General features: G+C 34.8%; 1 protein-coding gene across 4 annotated transcripts in view; it reads left to right on the top strand.

Annotated features, from left to right (window-relative positions):
* Nucleotides 1–18,948, top strand: part of SGCG (sarcoglycan gamma) — a 132,892-nt gene that overhangs the window by 74,084 nt on the left and 39,860 nt on the right. For all 4 annotated transcript variants that reach the window (XM_032197774.1, XM_032197766.1, XM_032197789.1 and 1 more), the window contains 2 exons: nt 11,811–11,912; nt 15,064–15,151. In XM_032197774.1, the coding sequence (XP_032053665.1) occupies nt 11,811–11,912; nt 15,064–15,151 (190 nt within the window). The remainder of the gene's footprint in view (nt 1–11,810; nt 11,913–15,063; nt 15,152–18,948) is intronic.

The following is an 18,948-nucleotide window of genomic DNA, read 5'->3' as shown; positions in this document are numbered from 1 at the left end:
GGTAATCAATGGCAGTATTTGTGAAATAGTGGAATTCAAGATCTTGAAGGGAATGAGGAAGGAGAGTAGCAGAGTACAGACCCTGGACTTCAGTGGTGTAGATTTGGTTTATTCCATGTGGGAGACAGAATCCCAAGGGAGGCAGATCTGAAGGGTGAAGTTACTCAGGAAAACTTACTGACATTTAAGAACAATATTCTTCAAATGCAGGAATGATCTATCCTGAAACTCAGGAAGATTAAGTAGTCAGGCTTATGTAGACAGTGTACTCATAATGGAGCTCCAATGCAAAAAGCAATGTAGAATAGTTGGAAGCAGGGACAAGCTTCCTAGAAGAAATTTAGAAACATTGACTGGGCAAGCAAATGTATCAAGCTTCATGTGTCAGCAAAGCCAAAACTCTGATTTATTTAAGACTTTCAGGGAACATCAAGGGCTTGTTCTGTTGCATTAGTAGTACAAGAACAAGGAAAATGTGTGTCCATTACCAAACGGGACAGCAGACACAGACAAGGCTGAGGTGCTCATTATTTTCTTTGCCTCTGTCTTCACCAGCAAGTTCTCCCAGGCCTCTGCTTAGTGAAAGGAGAACTACTAGCAGTGCATGAGGGCAGAATCAGAGATTGTTTGAAAGACCTCAGCCTACATAATCCTATGGGACCAGCTCGTCTGTGTCCATGGGTGCAGAGAGAACTGTCTGATGGCCTTACAAACTCATGTTTGAAATTTTATGGAGACTGCAGAGATCCATGATAACTGGAAGAAGGCAAGTGTTGCTTGTCTCCCCATCTTCCCCCCTCCCCCCCAAAAAAAAAAAAGTCCAATGAACAGCCTAGGGAATTACAAGCTGCTCAATCCCACTTCAGTTCCTGTGAAAATGGTAAAGCAAGTCCTCTTGGAAGACATTTCAAGGTGCATGAAAGAGAAGAGGATAAATGAGAACAGTAAGCATAGATTTAGTAAAGGTGTATGATGACTGACCAATGTGATTACATCTGTGATAAAATGTCCGTATTTATAGATGAGGGGAGGGTACTGTATGTCATTTACCTTGAATTTAGCAAGGCTTTCAATATTCTTCCACAATATTATTGTATCCTAGTTGCCCACATGATGGGCAACCAGATGGGTTAAAAAATCGACTGGATGATCAGGCTTGGAAGATAGCCTGTACATGTAGTTCTGCCTCCCTTGGGGTTTCCAGGCAGCAACAAAGCCAACAGATCCTGTGTGAGCAGGGGCAGAGCCAGAGACTGAGGGAAATGATTATCCCCCCTTTACTCAGCACTCATTAAAGCACACGTACAACATTGCCTCCAGTTTTGAGCCCCCCAGTAGAAGAGTGATATTGACAAAATGTAGGTTAATTTTCGTTTTTTAGAAGTTTTATCTTGTGCTTGTCCATCTGATGTTGCCAAGAGAGAATATCATGTTGTGTTTTTTTTTTTTTTCTTTTAATTGTATTATACTGGTGATTTTACACAAAAAACTCATTTTTAATATATCCTATGCTTCTGAGAAACAGAAAAGAAATGCTTCATGGGAAAAATATGTATTAGTTTCCTCTTTTACTTTGTTGTTTTGTAATTGATAAAAATGATTGTGCAATTTTAAAATGATCCACTGACTCTTAGCTTATAACATTTTAATTTTAAGGCCATCACTTAGTGGGCTAGGTGCTGTCATATGAGATTAAAGTTCATCCTTGTACATACTATCAGATCCTAAAATACTTAACTAGGAAAATACTGAATATATTGAATATAAGAATATCCTTTACTCTCATTGTTCTTTTTCAACTCCTTACTGTGGTATAGCCTACAAAATTGGGCATCTGTCAGTCTTTCTAATTTAAACTTTTAATTTATATGGAATAATTCAATTTTTGTTGGGCTAGAGATAACACTTGATTTAACTGTCAGATGATGATGGCACTTATCTTGGAGACAGAGGCTTCTGTTGTAGCTTCTGTTCCAATTACTATTTAATGAATTTATATGAAGAAAACTAGAAAAACAAAGTAGAAAAAGAGTTTATAACATTCATAACAGCAAATGTATTATAATATGTTGAATAGAGCATGGATCTATGGAAGAAGATATGAAAACAGATTTTCCCAGGGAAAGGAGGAATTTTAATCTGGGAGTGCAACATCCCAGTTAACTCCTGCAACTACTTGTTCTTATGTAAAAAGACATCTGTACATTGCCATTCTTTATCCCTGTAGACTTTACTCATAAGATAGTTACTTATGGGATTTTGATTGTGTTTATATCAATATTTCTAGATCTGTTGGACAAGCAAGCAGGACTTTTGAGGATCTGTAGGTTGGAATTTCATTCTTAAATTATTTTAAAATCCTGAATAATAATTGCCCAACATACCGATTCAATGCTAACACAGCTCTAGAAGGCTGCATGACTGGAAAATAACTTGGGGAAATTGGACAGTGTTAAGCTAATCTGAATAACAATGCTTTATAGATTTGTAGCATCAGAAAGCTTTACAAAGATTAGCTGCTTAGCATGAGGCATTAACAAGAGGAATTTGGCTTCTCAGTTTGTTATGTAACTGATACAATTTAACAACTATAATCTTTTGCTTGCATGGTGGCAGATCAATACATATTTTTTGACATTTTTATGACTTTTTTTTTTCTTTTCACATTATTACTTTTCCCATACCTTTATATTCCTTAGATAAAACAAGGTTCATGAGACTGAGTTCACATTTTCTCCTGAATACAACCGTCTTCAGCTTTCCTACTCTGCTGTCGCATATAGAATTGGTATTCAGAACTTCACCCTTAATACTGATCCATTGTGTCTACACTGTAATCAGTGAAGACTTATTCAATTATATCATTCACGTGATGCTGCTTTACCGTAATGCCAGGAACAGTTGTGTGCCAAAGAGTATTTCTGAATCTTTTTAGCAACTGATGGAGAAACACATGGTTACATGGGTTTTCACAAATGCCCAGCTATTACGGTTTCATGGAACAAGAAAGGCCAAGAGAACCCTGCTCTATTTCAGGTTGATAAGGACAGAATCATGAAACAAATGTGCTCCCCAGGATAACTAGTTGCCTTTCTCCAGACTGGAGTTTGGCATGTAGCACAGGTTTTTCTCTGCTACAAAACTTCAATCTCAGTGCAAGTAAGAGAGGCAGAAAGGTCTTTACTACTTTAGCTGCATTGTCAGTTAAACATGACTTGAATGTGCACCCAGTCTCATGCTCTCCTGCATGTTAAACCTTACCTGTGTCTGAGTCACTAACAAGTGGAAAGTCAAGCCCAAATACTAAGCCTTAGAACAATCTGTGGATCACCTTATTATGACTGGAATTAACTTGGTATATGGAGGCCAAGCACATGATGTCCAGTCCATCAATGCATATTCTAACCATGGTTCTTCCTAAGGACAGGGCAAATTTTACATGCTCTCATATCTGCACTTCACCTGGACATACAGACATAGGCAATCAGAATTGGGAAGGTCTCTGTACTTTTTGATTAGAGAGTGGTCTTCCAGTTTCTCTTTCATGCACACATATTGCTGGGACTGGAATAAACTGTCCAGCTGCAGCAACTGTCCTGACAAGTACAATGTTTTCCAAATATCATTCGCATGTATTTTCCTCTTTTGTCTCAGTTAATGACTACTCTACCCATATATCTGTACCCCAAAATTTTTTTCCCTGATATACCATTTTGCTAATTTTCTTGGGTTCCTATGTGCAATTAATCGTCAATGTAAATTAAGTACTAAATTTGATTTTTAATTACTTTTTGAAGTTTAATGGCATGAGAAAATGTCAAAGAGGTAACTTTATATTATTTTACTAAACAAAACATACATCTGTTCATTAGTTAGCTGACAATGATACCAGTCTAGATCTATGAATATTATATGCATTTAGAAATAAATTAACTTATTATATATTTAAATACTTCTTTAAGCAACTATTTAAGCACTTGATAAGTTCAGACACTTATGAAGGAGAGGATCATTTAGGGAAATTTGCAAAATATGAAACTAGAAATATGATGCATTAAGAAAGGATATTTTTAACTGGAAATCAAGTAACACTTTCTGACTTACTAGGCTGTGCAATAGCATGCCATATTAAATTGTGGGTGACCAATCATTTAGAACATTTAAAACCTGACTATCAGCAATAAAATGTAGAGTAAAGAACATTCTTTCATGGCAAGAGTTCTCCTTCACTGCAGAGACATATACTAATGAATCTGAACAGCCTTTCCACAAATTTCATCATTAACAGTGTATACTCCATGGAATTAGTTGTCATTTTGAAGATGCCACATTTTTTAATAATCAAGCAAAAGCAAACGTAGTTAATTATTCACAAATTCTCATCCTTTTACTAAAAAATTCTCAAGTCAGAACAATAATATTCCATAGTTTCTATTCTGAACAATCCTGAAGAGTTGTGTTTTGCATTTTTCCATTAAATTAAATATATTTTGCCTCCAACCAGACCACAACCATTCCCACTGTCTCTGTGAGACAGTGGATATCTAAGTGACCACTATTGACTGGCCTCCAAGTGGATTTAACTCCATTACCACAACTCTTTGGGCCTAGACACCCAGCCAGTTTTTAACCCAGCAAAGTGTACACCCGTCCAAGCCTTGAGCCGCCATCTTCTTCAGGAGAATGCATGAAATCCCACCATCTGATCAGAAACATTCACTCTGCAGTTTCTCAATTGCTATTTTTCAGTGTGGGACTCTTAGGACGTCTGTTTTGAGTCCAACGTTAAAATGACCTGAGCTTACTGAGCTCCAGTAGAGATCAGTGAGACAGAAATGTAATCACTGTTCCCAAATGATGGCTACCTATATATATTTGTTTAAATTATACATTTTATTTTATTTTATTTTATTTTATTTTATTTTATTTTATTTTATTTTATTTTTTATTATTTTATTTTATGGAGGACCATTATGTAGAAAACAAAGAATTGAATATATCATTCTTCAGAATTGTACAATAGCCTATGGCTAAGCTGTACACTTTTTTCTTTTTCTTTTTTTTTTTTTTTTTTTTGCCTTTGGTACAAAGAAACGAGAAAACAGTGGTTTTCTATGATATCTTTACATGTTTTTTGAAGATATTTAGGTATGTAATAAAGATTTTACTAGTAGCCTTACCATTGTTTTTACAAATCCCCAAATCTGTAAACTCAAGGAGCAGATGATCACTCCCACAATTTGTTCCATTCTTGTTTATTTAATGTATGTTTTCCATTGTTATTCATTCACTTAAAGAAACCTGCCTGTCATGTCCACAGAAATAAACAGAAAGCCATTATATTCTTGGTTTCTCAAAAGCCTTCCACAGGTCTGTATCAGATCCTCATACTAATGGCCCCAAATTTACCTTACGTGTTTTGTCTGATCATTTTTTACTCAAATAAGTTGTCCAGAATTCTTTCCTTTCACTAAGAATCCAGGTAGCATCTCCATATGTATTCTGTGTACATCTTACAATGGTCTCATATATTTGAAAGAAATTATTTATTTTTTAGCTTTTGAAATCTCTTGCAGTTAAAACATTTGTCTGTGCCTTAGTGTCTGCTCAAGCAAAGTGATAATGAGAATTCATACTTCTCCACACTTAAATAGCATAATATGTACCTGTACTGACGGCTTACTAAACTTTTCCAAATACATATTTCTGTATACATACAGTAGTGGGAAAAAAGTAATTTGACAAAGTATAAATATAATTTAAATAATATAAAATTAAAATGTAAATGTTTTTAAAACTCCTCATTAACTGTGTTGGGAAATATACAAATTGTCCTAAAGCTTTCACTTTATTTTATAAAAAAAAATTCATCAAAAATAAGAAAATGTTTTTGGCATCTTTCATAGCCATTTCTGTACAAAACTGTTGAGTTTGGAGTGGCCATCTACTTTTCTAGACAAGGGAATATTACCTGCAATCATTCTAATCATATCAGGGAGTGGTGTTTCAGGACTTATCTAGCCCTTTGCTGGCCAGGTGAGATTAACTTCTATACCAGGAATGCTTGCTGTTGCTAACTGTTCTGATTTGACCAATATCTTTGACAAAAAAGACACCATTGTCATCTGAGAACAGGAATTGGATAACCTTCTCTGTCTGAGCCCAGGAAATAGAGTCCTTGCAATAGAAAATGAGATGAGGTATCAGTAATGTTATTATACCAAGCACGTACTTAGCTCCAAAATAGATATTGTAAGTCAAACAGAGAGTTTCATCAGATTCATTACCAGTCCTGTTTTTGCTGATTGCTCTTTAACAATCTCTACCCAAAGCCCTATTATCTCAATGAAACAGTATGCTCTTGTTTGCAAAGCAAGTTCTCTAAATAGTAATAGCTGCAAGAAATACTGCAGTGAAAGCTGGATCTATAAAGCCATTAATTGAACTACCTTTGGGGCACAACAAATGATGTTTCAGTCAGAACTTGCCAAAGTCTTTCCCTGGGTTGACCTAAAAGTAGGATGCAAGTATCCTATAAGATAAGGTGTTTACCTGAATCAAAATAATGCATCCAATCTACTCTGAAGTTAATATAATTATCAGTTTCAATCAGCAACTACAGTATGTGTGGACTTCTAATACTCAGAAAATTTGAAATATTCAAGGAACTGGTATTACAGATCAAATATGCTATTAAGTTGTGAAATAGGAACCACTTAAAATTGAGATGAGTGCATGTCTAAACTACTGTCTGATTTAACTTAAAGATTTTACTGTTGCTTGTTTTTTCTGCATCTGATTTCTTCCCAAAAGAGGAGAATACGTAACTTCCTGTGCAGCTTTTAGCTGTTACATAGACCAGAAGTTTAATTTCCATTGTTAGAGGAGTTTGAGGACTTCAGTTGAGACTAACATTCTGAGAAAGTACAGAAACTGTGATGATACGATACGATACGATACGATACGATACGATACGATACGATACGATACGATACGATACGATGTAATAAAAGTAGTGGTTGACCAAGAGTAGTGAGTCCCCATGTATGTCAGTTCCTACATTGGTAGGAAAATGCAAGCTATGGGTACTGATTGAATTTAGGTGATGAGAAACACTCGGCATAAATTGAATGAATATTCCTTATGCCTCATCTCATTTTTAAGGGCCAAGTACCCCAAACAGCAGACCTCTACATTATTATGTTGGCTTGGGAGATAAATCCTGAATATATATTTGATGCTCTTTTGAATCCGTAAGCTATAGTCTGTATGTTGCTCACCTGCCTGAGAGCAAATTGGTGTGGGTACAAGAGCCCTAGAGCTGCTTTTTTCCCCTCTTGATAGTCCCACAGCAATGTGCATCACATTCCATGTGACTTTTTTGGTCATATAATCATAGAATTATGGAATTATAGAATCATAGAATAGTTTAGGTTGGAAGGGACCTTAAAGATCATCTAATTTCAACCTCCTGCCATGGGTAGGGACACCTCCCACTACACCAGGTTGCTCAAAGCCCCATCCAACCTGGCCTTGAACACCTCCAGGGATGGGGCATCTCCAGCTTCTCTGGGAAACTGTTCCAGTACCTCACTACCCTCTCAGTAAAGAATTCCTTTCTAATATCTAATCTAAAACCACACTCTTTTCAGTTTAATACCATTGTCCCTCGTTCTGTCACTACACTCCCTGATAAACCCCATCGTTTCTTAGGTATTGAAAGGCTGCTATAAAGGTCACTCACAAACCTTCTCTTCTCTAGGCTAAATAACCCCAACTTTCTCAGGTTTTCTTCATAGGAGAGGTGCTCCAGCCATCTTATCGTCTTTGTGGCCATCCTTTGGATCCACTTGAACAGATCCACATCTTTAATATGCTGTGTGCCCCAGAGATGAATGCATTACTCCACGTTTCTCCAAGTGGGGTGTCATGATAGGAAAAGGGAAGAATCACCTCCTTCAACCTGTTAGCTAGACTTAACATGGAATCACAGAATCATTAAGGTTGGAAAAGATGTCCAAGATCATTTGGTCCAACCATACCCCTACTACTAATGTCACCCACTAGACTATGTCCAACCTTTCCTTAAACAACCCCAAAAACAGTGACTCCACCACCTCCCTGGGCAACCTATTCCAGTGCCTGACTATGCTTTCCGAGAAGAAATGTCTCCTAATTTCCAACCTGAACCTCTCCTGGACATACTTTATGGAGAACAGAACTGCTTTCCCCTTTTTCAGAGGAAAATTATTTCACATTTGTCATGTTGCGGAGTCTAAGACTTGGATAGCCCATCCAAGATGGTCCTCCCATGCAAATGTTCCATAGCACCATGAGTCTTATCTAATATTCTAGTAGTGGTAGCTAATTATTTTAGGAACTTTGGAGTATCTGATGTATGTAATTGGATAAATAGAGTTCAAATATGCTTTAAACTGTGATTTCCAAATCAAAGAGCCTTTTGCTGACCTTTTAAGAGGCTTGAACCCATTCAGAGCTTGCATTTATTATAGAATCCCTTGGCTCTGTTTCTACAAGTGCTTACCTCTACAGGAGCATTTTCAAATGATGAAAAAGGCTTCTGGAAGGCTTCCTCTTATTCCAATTAGAATCTGCCAGTTTTGAAATAAATAACTGGTCACACCTTTTTGAACACTGTTGCTAAATTGTATCTTTACTTTGAAAGGTTTTGGTAGGTGCCAGAGGTTCCCACAACAGTAAACTTGCAGGGCGAGCAAAATCTGCTCAGTGTCTACAGAGAAGTACCTTTTCATCCTCATCTTCTATACAGCTCAGTCCCTGCCTTTCTGTGAGCTTTTAGTAATTGGAAAACATAGGAGTCTCAGGGTGTTACACACAGCGGTGTGTAGGGCTAAGGATAAGCACAATCAATCAGTGACAGTCACCAGCATCAGGACGGCAGGAGTCCAGACTTACTATACATCTGCTATGTTTAATGAAGCACGTTTCTCCCTAATCAATAGTTTATTGTATAACTGTATCAAAGCCTGCATCTAACTTACATTTGGACCTTTTCCTCACGTCAATAAAATATTTTTATCCAAGGATTTGAAGAGGAACATAATCAAATCCTTGAGATGGAAAGCATCAAGGTTACTCATCACTGAGGAAGTCACAATACTCGGTAAATTATAATTGGCTTCTCCTGAGTGGTAACGTAAGAAGCAGAAAGGTTTTTTAAAGAACATAATGTGTTACCATTATACTCTTCCTTTTTATGGAACTTATCATTGCATCTCAGTACATTACGGTACCTGTTCACACTAAATCTGTCTCTTTTACATTCCGTGTAACTTCATTTTACCTATTATCAAAGGGAAATAATAGAATTTTCCCCATGGCCAGATGATGAGAATGGATGATGAGGCTCTTACTCAAACATGTAAGAATGTGAGCATTGTGCTAATGCCTAAATGAAATATTTGATGAAGAAAATGGTGCATACTCGAGGACTTATACAAAGTAATCCTGAGTGGTATGTCTGGATTTGTGGAAAATAAGAACATAAATATATAAGTAAATTAAAATGTTAAATTTTGCCATGTGGTGTATTATTCTTGATGTCAAATATTCTTTTGTCTGTACCGCATTTTTGGAATAAACATTAGAGAAAAATCTGAGTCCATTAGAAAACGTGTGCAGAGTAAGTTGCAAAATTTACATTTTCAGCATCAGTTGCAGCTTTTTGTCTCTTGGCAATGCCAAAGTCAGTATAGAAATTGTCACCCAAGAGTTTATAATTTTCCCTGATTGCTACTTCTTCCTCTACCTTCTTAAATTTCAAATTTTTCAGTCTTTTTTTTTTTTTTTTAGCTTACTCTATAATATACTGTTTACTTAGTTCCCTATATTCCAAGAAAAATAAGAAAACTGTGTTAAAAACTAATGACGTTTAATATAGTCTATTTTCACCTCATGGGAAAAGGCATGAGATGAGAGCAGATAATCAGATCCTTAATTTATTTAACTAAATGACAGACATCTATTACCAGTATTTCTCTAGAATATCATGATTTTTCTTATATTTTTCAAAAGTGTTTGTCTTAAAACCTCTATTTGTTTTAAAATCTGTGTGTTTTTATAGTGTTGAAATTATCTCTGTTTTGTGTTACAAGTTAGAAAAAATAGTCTATAGTCTTCACTAAAAAATCACATACCTGAATCATTCAGTGGTGCCTAGAAATCGTTATGAAGGTTACATAGGGGGATTACATAGGGGATTCATCACAGGTATTAGTTTAGTTTAGACTCCTGATATGTATTCTAGCTACTTTTTAAAGAGCTTTGCAATGGTCTAGACTTCAGAAATTTTATCTAGTGTACTGAGAAAAGTCAGTACACTATGTATTTCAAAGCTGTAAAATACTTGACACAAAATAACAGATTCCATGGATAGCTATTCTAAAAGCCTCTTTCCTTAAATAAACTCATACCAAGGAGGAATCGTAGTGGTACTCTCCAGCAGAATGAACTGCTGACATGAGGATTTCCCACCTTATGGAATTTAAGCAAAGTTTGTTTCTCTTCATCTTTCTTTAAGCCTGTTTTTAAAAAAAAAAAAAAAAAAAAAAAAAAAGTTTTTCAACGTAGTCTGGTTAGAAGTTATTTAACTTTTTATATATAAAATATATCATTTCATTGGAGAGAACATGCTATATTGGAAAATAATTACAGCTAAAGCTACATTTTTTTCCAGTGGTAAAAAATGCTTTTTTTAATTAATTAGCTAAATAGGTTATTGATCTATGGCCTGTCATCTATTACCTCTTCTCTCCTTACATGGAGAAAAGCCTGAAAAATATTTGGAACAGAAATAGTTTTTGGATTTATTGTTTTTATTTAGCTCTCCCACCTATTTCTTGTAGCTTGAGGCAGCTTGGACTTGGAATAATTTTGTATGTGGCTGAGCTGTAAGTGTTGTAATACTTTTTCAGCTTTTTTCTCACTCTATATTGGTGGTGCAGGGGGCAAATCCTTTATAAATTATCTAAATACCTGTGAGAAATGTCCTTTGGCTGAAGCCTAAAAGTCCTCTGATTTGCTTAATGTAGTATTTCCAGATTCATTTTTCACATTATCAGTGCTGTGATAATGGTAAAAGAAAGAAAAGTTTAAAATGGGTTGAAAGTGTGGAAGGTGGAGCTGGGCTAGAATTGTGAGAAAGAGACTAAGAGAATGAGGTCAAAAACTAGCAAGCAGGTGAGGGAGAAAGTAATATGATAGTGTGAGAGGAGGAGCCTGAGCCTACGATCAGAGGAGGAAAAGAATGAACCCAAGAAAGAAAAACTATTAAAAAGAAGGAAGACATTATTGAAAATGCAAACAAATATAAATCTCCCTTTGTCCCATCAATGGGCTTAGAAGTGTTGCATTCTGTGTGAAGTATAACGCTGATAGAATAAATCTTGAGATATGACCATAAGGTTTGTTTTTTGAGCATTTATGTGTAAAACTATTTTTCATGATTTTTAGAAGTACAAAAAGTATTTCAGCACAAGCAATACAAATGCACTTCCTTTTAAGATAATGAATATTGTATTTTTCCCTTAAAAACAAGAAAACAAACAAACAAAAAAATTACTAATTTTTTCTTGAAAGCTACAATTTATTAAAGAAAAATGTTCTTGATATAAGTGAAGAATTCACAAAAAATTAAATGCATTAGTGTGGGTATCTTTATAAATAGAGGTTAGGCAGACAGCTCTGGACATTTTCAGTTTCTGAAATGAACAAAAGAGAAATATGGCAACAATACTAAAATGCACATACTTCTTGCTTCTTCTCCTCAGACTGGAATGGGACATCTACGTGTTACAAAAGAAGGCCTTCGTCTAGAAGGGGAATCAGAATTCTTATTCCCTCTTTATGCCAAAGAAATACATTCTAGAGTGGTAAGCAATTAATCTTACAAAAATACTGAAATAAAATTAATGCACTTATGAGCAGTTGAATTTAGGTTAAGTCTCAGCACCTGTCAGGGGGAAAAATATATATATACGTATAATGTAAATATATGGATATGTATTTTTATACATGTTATGCACTCACAGTTTTGCATGTGTGTAATATTTTTGTAGATATATAAATATTGTATTGAAGTATGCAAGAATATAATAAATATTTTACAAGCAGGGTCGTTAGGTCAATGTTCAGATACTATAACATTTTTCTTTTAGGCATATGCTTACAAATTGCTTAAAAACGAATTAAGAAAGATGATGTGCATAAGCAATGCTTTTAAGAATGTATAGAAAGTTTTTAATTATTTTTATTTAGAATATTTTTATGTATGCTTCCCTGTGAAATTGCTTGTTTTGTTTATTCATACATTACAGAATTTATAAGCTTACAGAACTGTGTAGATATCTCTAAAATTAGTGGATGCTGTAGGAAAAGTTATAATTTCTATATTAAGTTCAGTTTTTATCACTCTAGGACAGCAGAATTAAGTGCATGACACCTTTATATATGTGTATGTAAAACCAACAAGACTTAATGGAAATATTTCAGATTGAATTTTATGTATACCAAAAATTTTATTACTATTATTGAGGTTAAAAAAAATGGTCAAAGGAAGTATTTCATAAGCAGTTTAACTTTAAAACAACAGTAATAGTATGCATAGTATGGAATAGTAGGTATAGTATGGAAGATTTCTATTAAAGTACTGAGTTTTGATGAAGATAGAATCTGAATTGGTTTTGAATTATGCAGGTGAATTCTGAAGCAGGTGGATTTTTATTATTATTTTTTTTTGAGCAATATCTGTTTCTTGTCAACAAAAAAAAAAAAATAGTTTTTGGAGCTATCTTCTGTCATACAAACTCACAAAATATTTTATGAGCAGTATCATCAACCAATTGGACATTTCACAGGATGAAGCACTACTCAATGAGAGTAAAAGCCAGCTTTGACTCTTTCATTACTTCATAATCATCCTTACTACTTCAATAGAAAGAATAGCCAGGTATTAGACTTTTCTGAAACTAAAGAAAAAGTTAGCATTTGTATTGCTATGGCAAAAGAAAAGGTAAATAAATTTATCAGATAACATGGTTGACATAGGATTTAGGATTAGGTAATTAAAATGTTCAGTGACTGAAATTCAAGCAATGCCAACATACTTTATTAAGACTTTCTTCTTTCTTTCTGCAGTAATTTTTTCCAGTAGCAGGAACAGCTCTTATTTAGACACAGAGATGCTGTTACTAAAACTGTAGTTTCATTTTATTTCTTATGCTGTGTTCTTTTCTGCCCCATAGGCAGTGTAAACAGTATTTATGTGCTAAAATTGAATTTCTCTTGATTTTTTATTATCTGATAAAACATGTAACTTTTTAAAAGCAACATAGCTAATACTTAGTAGCTCACTGCACAGAAAAATAGGTATGCAATGTTCAGCTACCCTTTGTACTTTTTTAAAATATTCCTCTTAATACCTTTAGTACCATATAGGAAGGAAGATGTGTGGTGGCATCTAATATACACCCATTTATCTAATGACCCATTGTGATCATTAGTAGCATGTATTAATTAGAGCCTTGAGGCTGCTGGATGGCTCTGCCCCCTATGAACTGATCATTCATCAGGGTTTTGTTTATTTGTTTCCATGCTTGTTTTTGAAACATTTGAACTCTATTGAATATAAGCCTCTAGAGAGGTTTAATTGCCTGTAGCTTGATCTCCTGAGTGTCATTCAATATATTTACTCTCATAAAATTGCTTATTTGTTATGACTTCTTTTTCTAAGTTTGCCTGTTAGAGAATTAGGCTATCACAGCAGCTTTCTTCCTTGCCTTAAGTGTTTTCTGCTTGTAGTCTCCTAACAGCTTTTCTCACCTAATGAGGCCTCCAAAGTGCTAAGAAAATATATAGCAGAAAATCTACTCGCTGTGTATCATCTCTGGAGCCTATTACAACTTTATGCTTTTGTTATGCCAACACAGAGTTGTGGGCAATACCATTGCATTTTAGCTTATACATATTCATAACAAGATAAAAGTTGAGCATTTAGAAATATGTTACTAGGCTTTAATTAGTCAACAACACATGTGGCAGCTGCAGATTTAGAATATAGTTTATTCACACTTCAAATTAACATTACAAATCAGTAAATTATATTTGAAATCAACCAATAGCAGTCAAAATAAGTTTACCAGGGATGCCCAGATTTTTGGGTCATTTAGAACACGCACTTAAATGTAATGTATTTATCTGATCTTCATTGACTGTTATAAGTCAACAATAACAATTTATAATTTCTATCTGATGTAATTTATAAAATGATATTCATTTATGTTGCTTATTTAATGACTTCTTTTGAGATAGCCTATCTTTCTACTTGTAAGACATCCATTTTAACAAAAATGTGTAAGTCATATTCCAAACTGTTTATTGCTTTTACCACAGTTTCTAGGAAAGTGTTTATAGCAAAAATCTTTGTATAAAATATATTCAAAATTCTCAGGTTAACTTGTATATTAGATTACAATGCGAACGTGATTTGGGAGTGATTTTCAGGGATTAGCCTTTCAACATGCTGGCTTGAGTCTAGAAGAGGTACCAGATGCAATATATTTGAAAGAGGCTGGTATTTTACAGTATTCAAATAGTTAGAAACTAGGGATGAGAATCCCCTCTGAGGTCACAAACAGACAGCTTTCTAATACTCTCTTTGTATCACATATTTCCTGATAATTTGGCCATTGCCTTGTAGGAAGCCTCAATTTATGTATAGAAAAGTAATTAATCTAATACTAAAGCATTTTTCTTTTTAAAAGATTAACAACCATATTCAATGGGCCAGTAACATAGATTTTGGCCACTTGAAATATTCTCTATAATTAGTTTCATATTTTAAATCTGATATACTTGAAATAATCAAAGGTATTTGCCCAAATTATTTGATGACACCTGTGGATGGTTTTGTAACTGCAGAGCTCTTTCAGTGACTGAGTTAATATATACCCCAGACCAAATTTTGAAAATTATTTACAGTTCTAAGTATTCAACTGAATCTACTGTTTTTTCTCCATACTTCAGGACTCATCACTGCTTCTCCAGTCTACTCACAATGTGACTGTGAATGCTCGCAATTCAAATGGAGAAGTTACAGGCAGATTAAACGTGGGTAAGTCTAAGTAATATTTCCTTGTTCACTGTTTTTGGATTTAATAAATATTTCTAAGGAGCTTGGAGAATACAAAAAGTTAAATGTGATTTTTTTATACTGTTACGGCCACATTTAGATAGTGCAGCTGCCACTTAATAAATAGCAACAGTATATTTCCATTTCTCACTTAAGCATTAATTATGTAAATATTTAAAGCACTTCTTTATTGCAGAGTTATGCAGGAAAGGTCACTAATTAATCCCAATTTGGTCTTTAAATGTTTTCTCTCTTTTTTTTTTTTTTGGTCATTCAAGCTAATTATAAGGATCTGAATCATTCCTCTTAAAAATGCTCATAAATATTTATCAAATCACAGTAGTGGAACTCATATCTCATTTTGATAATAATGAAGGGTTTGAAATGTACAGTACTTTTAGTTTCATATTATTGATACTGCCATTAAGCTACTTTGCAATAGGTAACAATACAGTGACCACATGACCAAAACAGTACGTATTACATGGTTAAAATTTCCATTATGTGTAACATATGCTATTGATTTTGTCTGCTTGTGGATTCCCATCATGGGACCAGATATACTCTTGTGCTGTAGTCAGGTCCCCATCCTGCCTGATGAGAAGTTCTCAGGAGGCCCTTTGGGAAGGGTGAACCACAGAACAGATCATTTATCACCACATTAATTTGTCCAACCTGATTCCTGCCCAATTTGAGAAACTTAGAAGTAAAATCATGTCAGACAGTAACCTGAAAGCCTGATGAATTGTTTGACAGGCTGTGTCCAGCCTGCATTACCTAGAACTGCTAATAGGAAAGGTGTGCTGTACATATGTTCATGAATACTGAGCCCTGAATTGAGTTTAGACACTAGTCAGATGAGTGACCCCATCATTAATTGGTGGTTTTGCATGAAAATGAAAAGAAATGCTCAGATTTCTGCTGAACTCAATTCTGTTATCATATTTTAGTATATTCACAATGCGCTTATGGGACTATGTCCCTATGGAAATAAGGCACCTCCTTATTTCAAGCCAGAAACATGACATACTGGCAGGAGTAAGGTGCATCACTTCAGACAGACGTTTCTGCATGAAGACTTAAGAAGCATTGTGGGGGAAAAAATATAGGCACTGAAGAGTGTTGTAACTGCATTGCTCATTTAGTGTTTGGCACCTGTACTGTAATTGACATCCTTAAATGATCTCTATCTGAGATAGTCATCCATAGTTTATCTTTCTTCTTAATGAAGAGGCTGCAATGCTGAAAGTAGTTAAATTACATATTTTACTGAAAGGAGAGGTATTTTAATTATTGTGCCAGCCAAAAGAAAAAAAAAAAAAACAACTCAGACCTCTCTCTTTTAATTTCCTCTTTTCGCCTTCCCAGTCACCACAGAGGCTTTCTTCTGAGAGCATTAACAAAGAATGGTATGGAGAACGCATGGGAATGTGCCTTCTTAAATACACAGAAAGTTAAACGTATCTGTTCTGTAGAGTTAGAGATATCTGGATCAAAGAGGACTTGTAAACCAAAGACTTGATTGACTGGGAATGGTCAATACGAACCAATATCATATAGGGACTGTGTTATTTAGAGGGGAATGTTCTGCTGGATAGAAGCAGACTTGGCCATAATGACTGATTTATAGCAAGTACTATCCATATTTAGTATTTTCCTTCCTTAATGGTAGTTTAATTCTGTTTCTCTGATTTTAATCACCTGGTTCTTCTGGCCTCATTCCCATTAATGTGCAAGTCAGTATTGTTACATCTTATGATCTTTAACCCATTCCCAAAGGAAAACCCAATACTTCATGTTGTCCAGACAGGCTTTATCTGGCTTAGGCAATATGTGAGGAAACTATGAGGAAGGAGGAGAGTTTAGAGTGGAAGACCTGCATCCCAAGCCTCTTAAAAGTGGTCTGTGTTTTAAAGCAACTCAGATTCAACACTGAAGGGGGAAGTTCTGACAGCACTTTGGCTTGCTCTTTTAAAACTACTACAAAAATATTTAAGAGGGTGTGATAATGATTTGAGCATGGGAAAATCAGAACTACATCAAGAGTAAGTGCTGAAAATGCATTTACATATTACTTAAAATACATTCATGTCTAAGTAATCTCTGTTTGCCAGTTCTATTTATTCAATTCATTAATAATTGGTCTTAAATGATGTCTGGGATAATTGGTAGCATTGTAAATACTAACATGAAATATTACTAATATTAAACAATACTAATTTTAGACTAATAAAGTGTTGAAAGACCAGTAAAAATTAATTGAGTAAAGAACTCTGTTAATACCTAAAGATATGGCCAAGCAACAGTGACTGGGGCAAGTTACAATTTATTGGATTAAATGACCATCTATAAATTGTTTGATATTTTTAGTCATCCTTAGCTGGTCAAAATACATGCAAGATGATGTTCTCTTATAAAAAAGAGTGAAAAACACTTTGGGTAATAGTATGGGTAATTTACTTCATATGCACAAGACATTGCTAAAGAATTAATGCCTTTCACAGTTGCCAGCATGCTGAAGTTATCTCTTAATACTCAGTTCACCTTATAAATATGAATAGTTGCCATTGTGATGTGGTATATAGATAAATTAAAGATTATTTCAAAGATGACAATATAATATAGTGTCACTCATAAGATCATAATGAAAACACATTTTAACTTACGGAAGACTGTGATTTAAGTGATCTGTTAAAATATTTTAAGAACTTATTAAGAGTGATTCAAATACCCAGTCTTCAATAGAAGTAATTCGCAAGAGGGATGTGAAACAAGTCTTCACCTGAGGAGTTTCTATGGAATTTGTCACATGAGGATAACAGGCATGTATTATTCAAGAATGAACGAAGTTTCTCTCATGAATTACAGCTATGCTAAAATATCTTCAAATGTGAGCAACTTTTACCATTAACGCTCTTGTTTTAAAGTTGCTACATGCTCTTAAGTTTACCTGCATGCCATACCTCTTGGAGAAGTTTTGTGAACACTGTAGTTCTTTATAAAAACTTTATGTAGAGCTTGCTGTGTTTTGGACTGTGTTCCATAATCACACTGCTTTCAGAAGCCTTTATGAATGCAGATACATTAACTGTCTGTCAAGAAGATAATATTTTCAATGCAATAGGGATTGTAACTAAAAAAAATCACCACTTCTGTGCTTTACTCTTGTCTTCAGTATCCCTCTGGATGGCAGAGATACCCCATTTTGTCCGAGGTGCTCATTAAAATCATTTAAAACTCACAGAATTACACAGAATCGCAGAATCATTTAGGTTGGAAGAAACCTTCAAGATCACCTAGTCCAGCCTCTGACCTAACACTAAACAGTCCTCCACTAAACCATATCACCAAGCACTATAGAAGGAAGGAAGGAAGGAAGGAAGGAAGGAAGGAAGGAAGGAAGGAAGGAAGGAAGGAAGGAAGGAAGGAAGGAAGGAAGGAAGGAAGGAAGGAAGGAAGGAAGGAAGGAAGGAAGGAAGGAAGGAAGGAAGGAAGGAAGGAAGGAAGAAAGGAAGGAAGGAAGGAAGGAAAACTAATTACTAAATTAAATTAAAAAAAAAAAAAAAAAAAAGGAAATGGGACATTTAGTTCAGAGAATGTGGGGAGATTATTTCTTTTGGAACAATTATGGGAGAAATGGGGCTTAGAAGAAGGATGTTGACCAACAGAGAGAAAGGAAAGAATCTAAGCAAGGCACATGTTTGTGAAGGTATAGGATTGATAGTCAGTCAGAGGGAATTAAGAAAGCAATAGAGAGAGATGCCTTATAGACAAGTCAA

The sequence above is a fragment of the Aythya fuligula genome, chromosome 1 (assembly GCF_009819795.1).
Source record: "Aythya fuligula isolate bAytFul2 chromosome 1, bAytFul2.pri, whole genome shotgun sequence".
Lineage (NCBI taxonomy): Eukaryota > Metazoa > Chordata > Aves > Anseriformes > Anatidae > Aythya > Aythya fuligula.
Note: the sequence above shows the minus strand (reverse complement) of the source record. Positions and strands in the feature narration are given on the sequence as shown.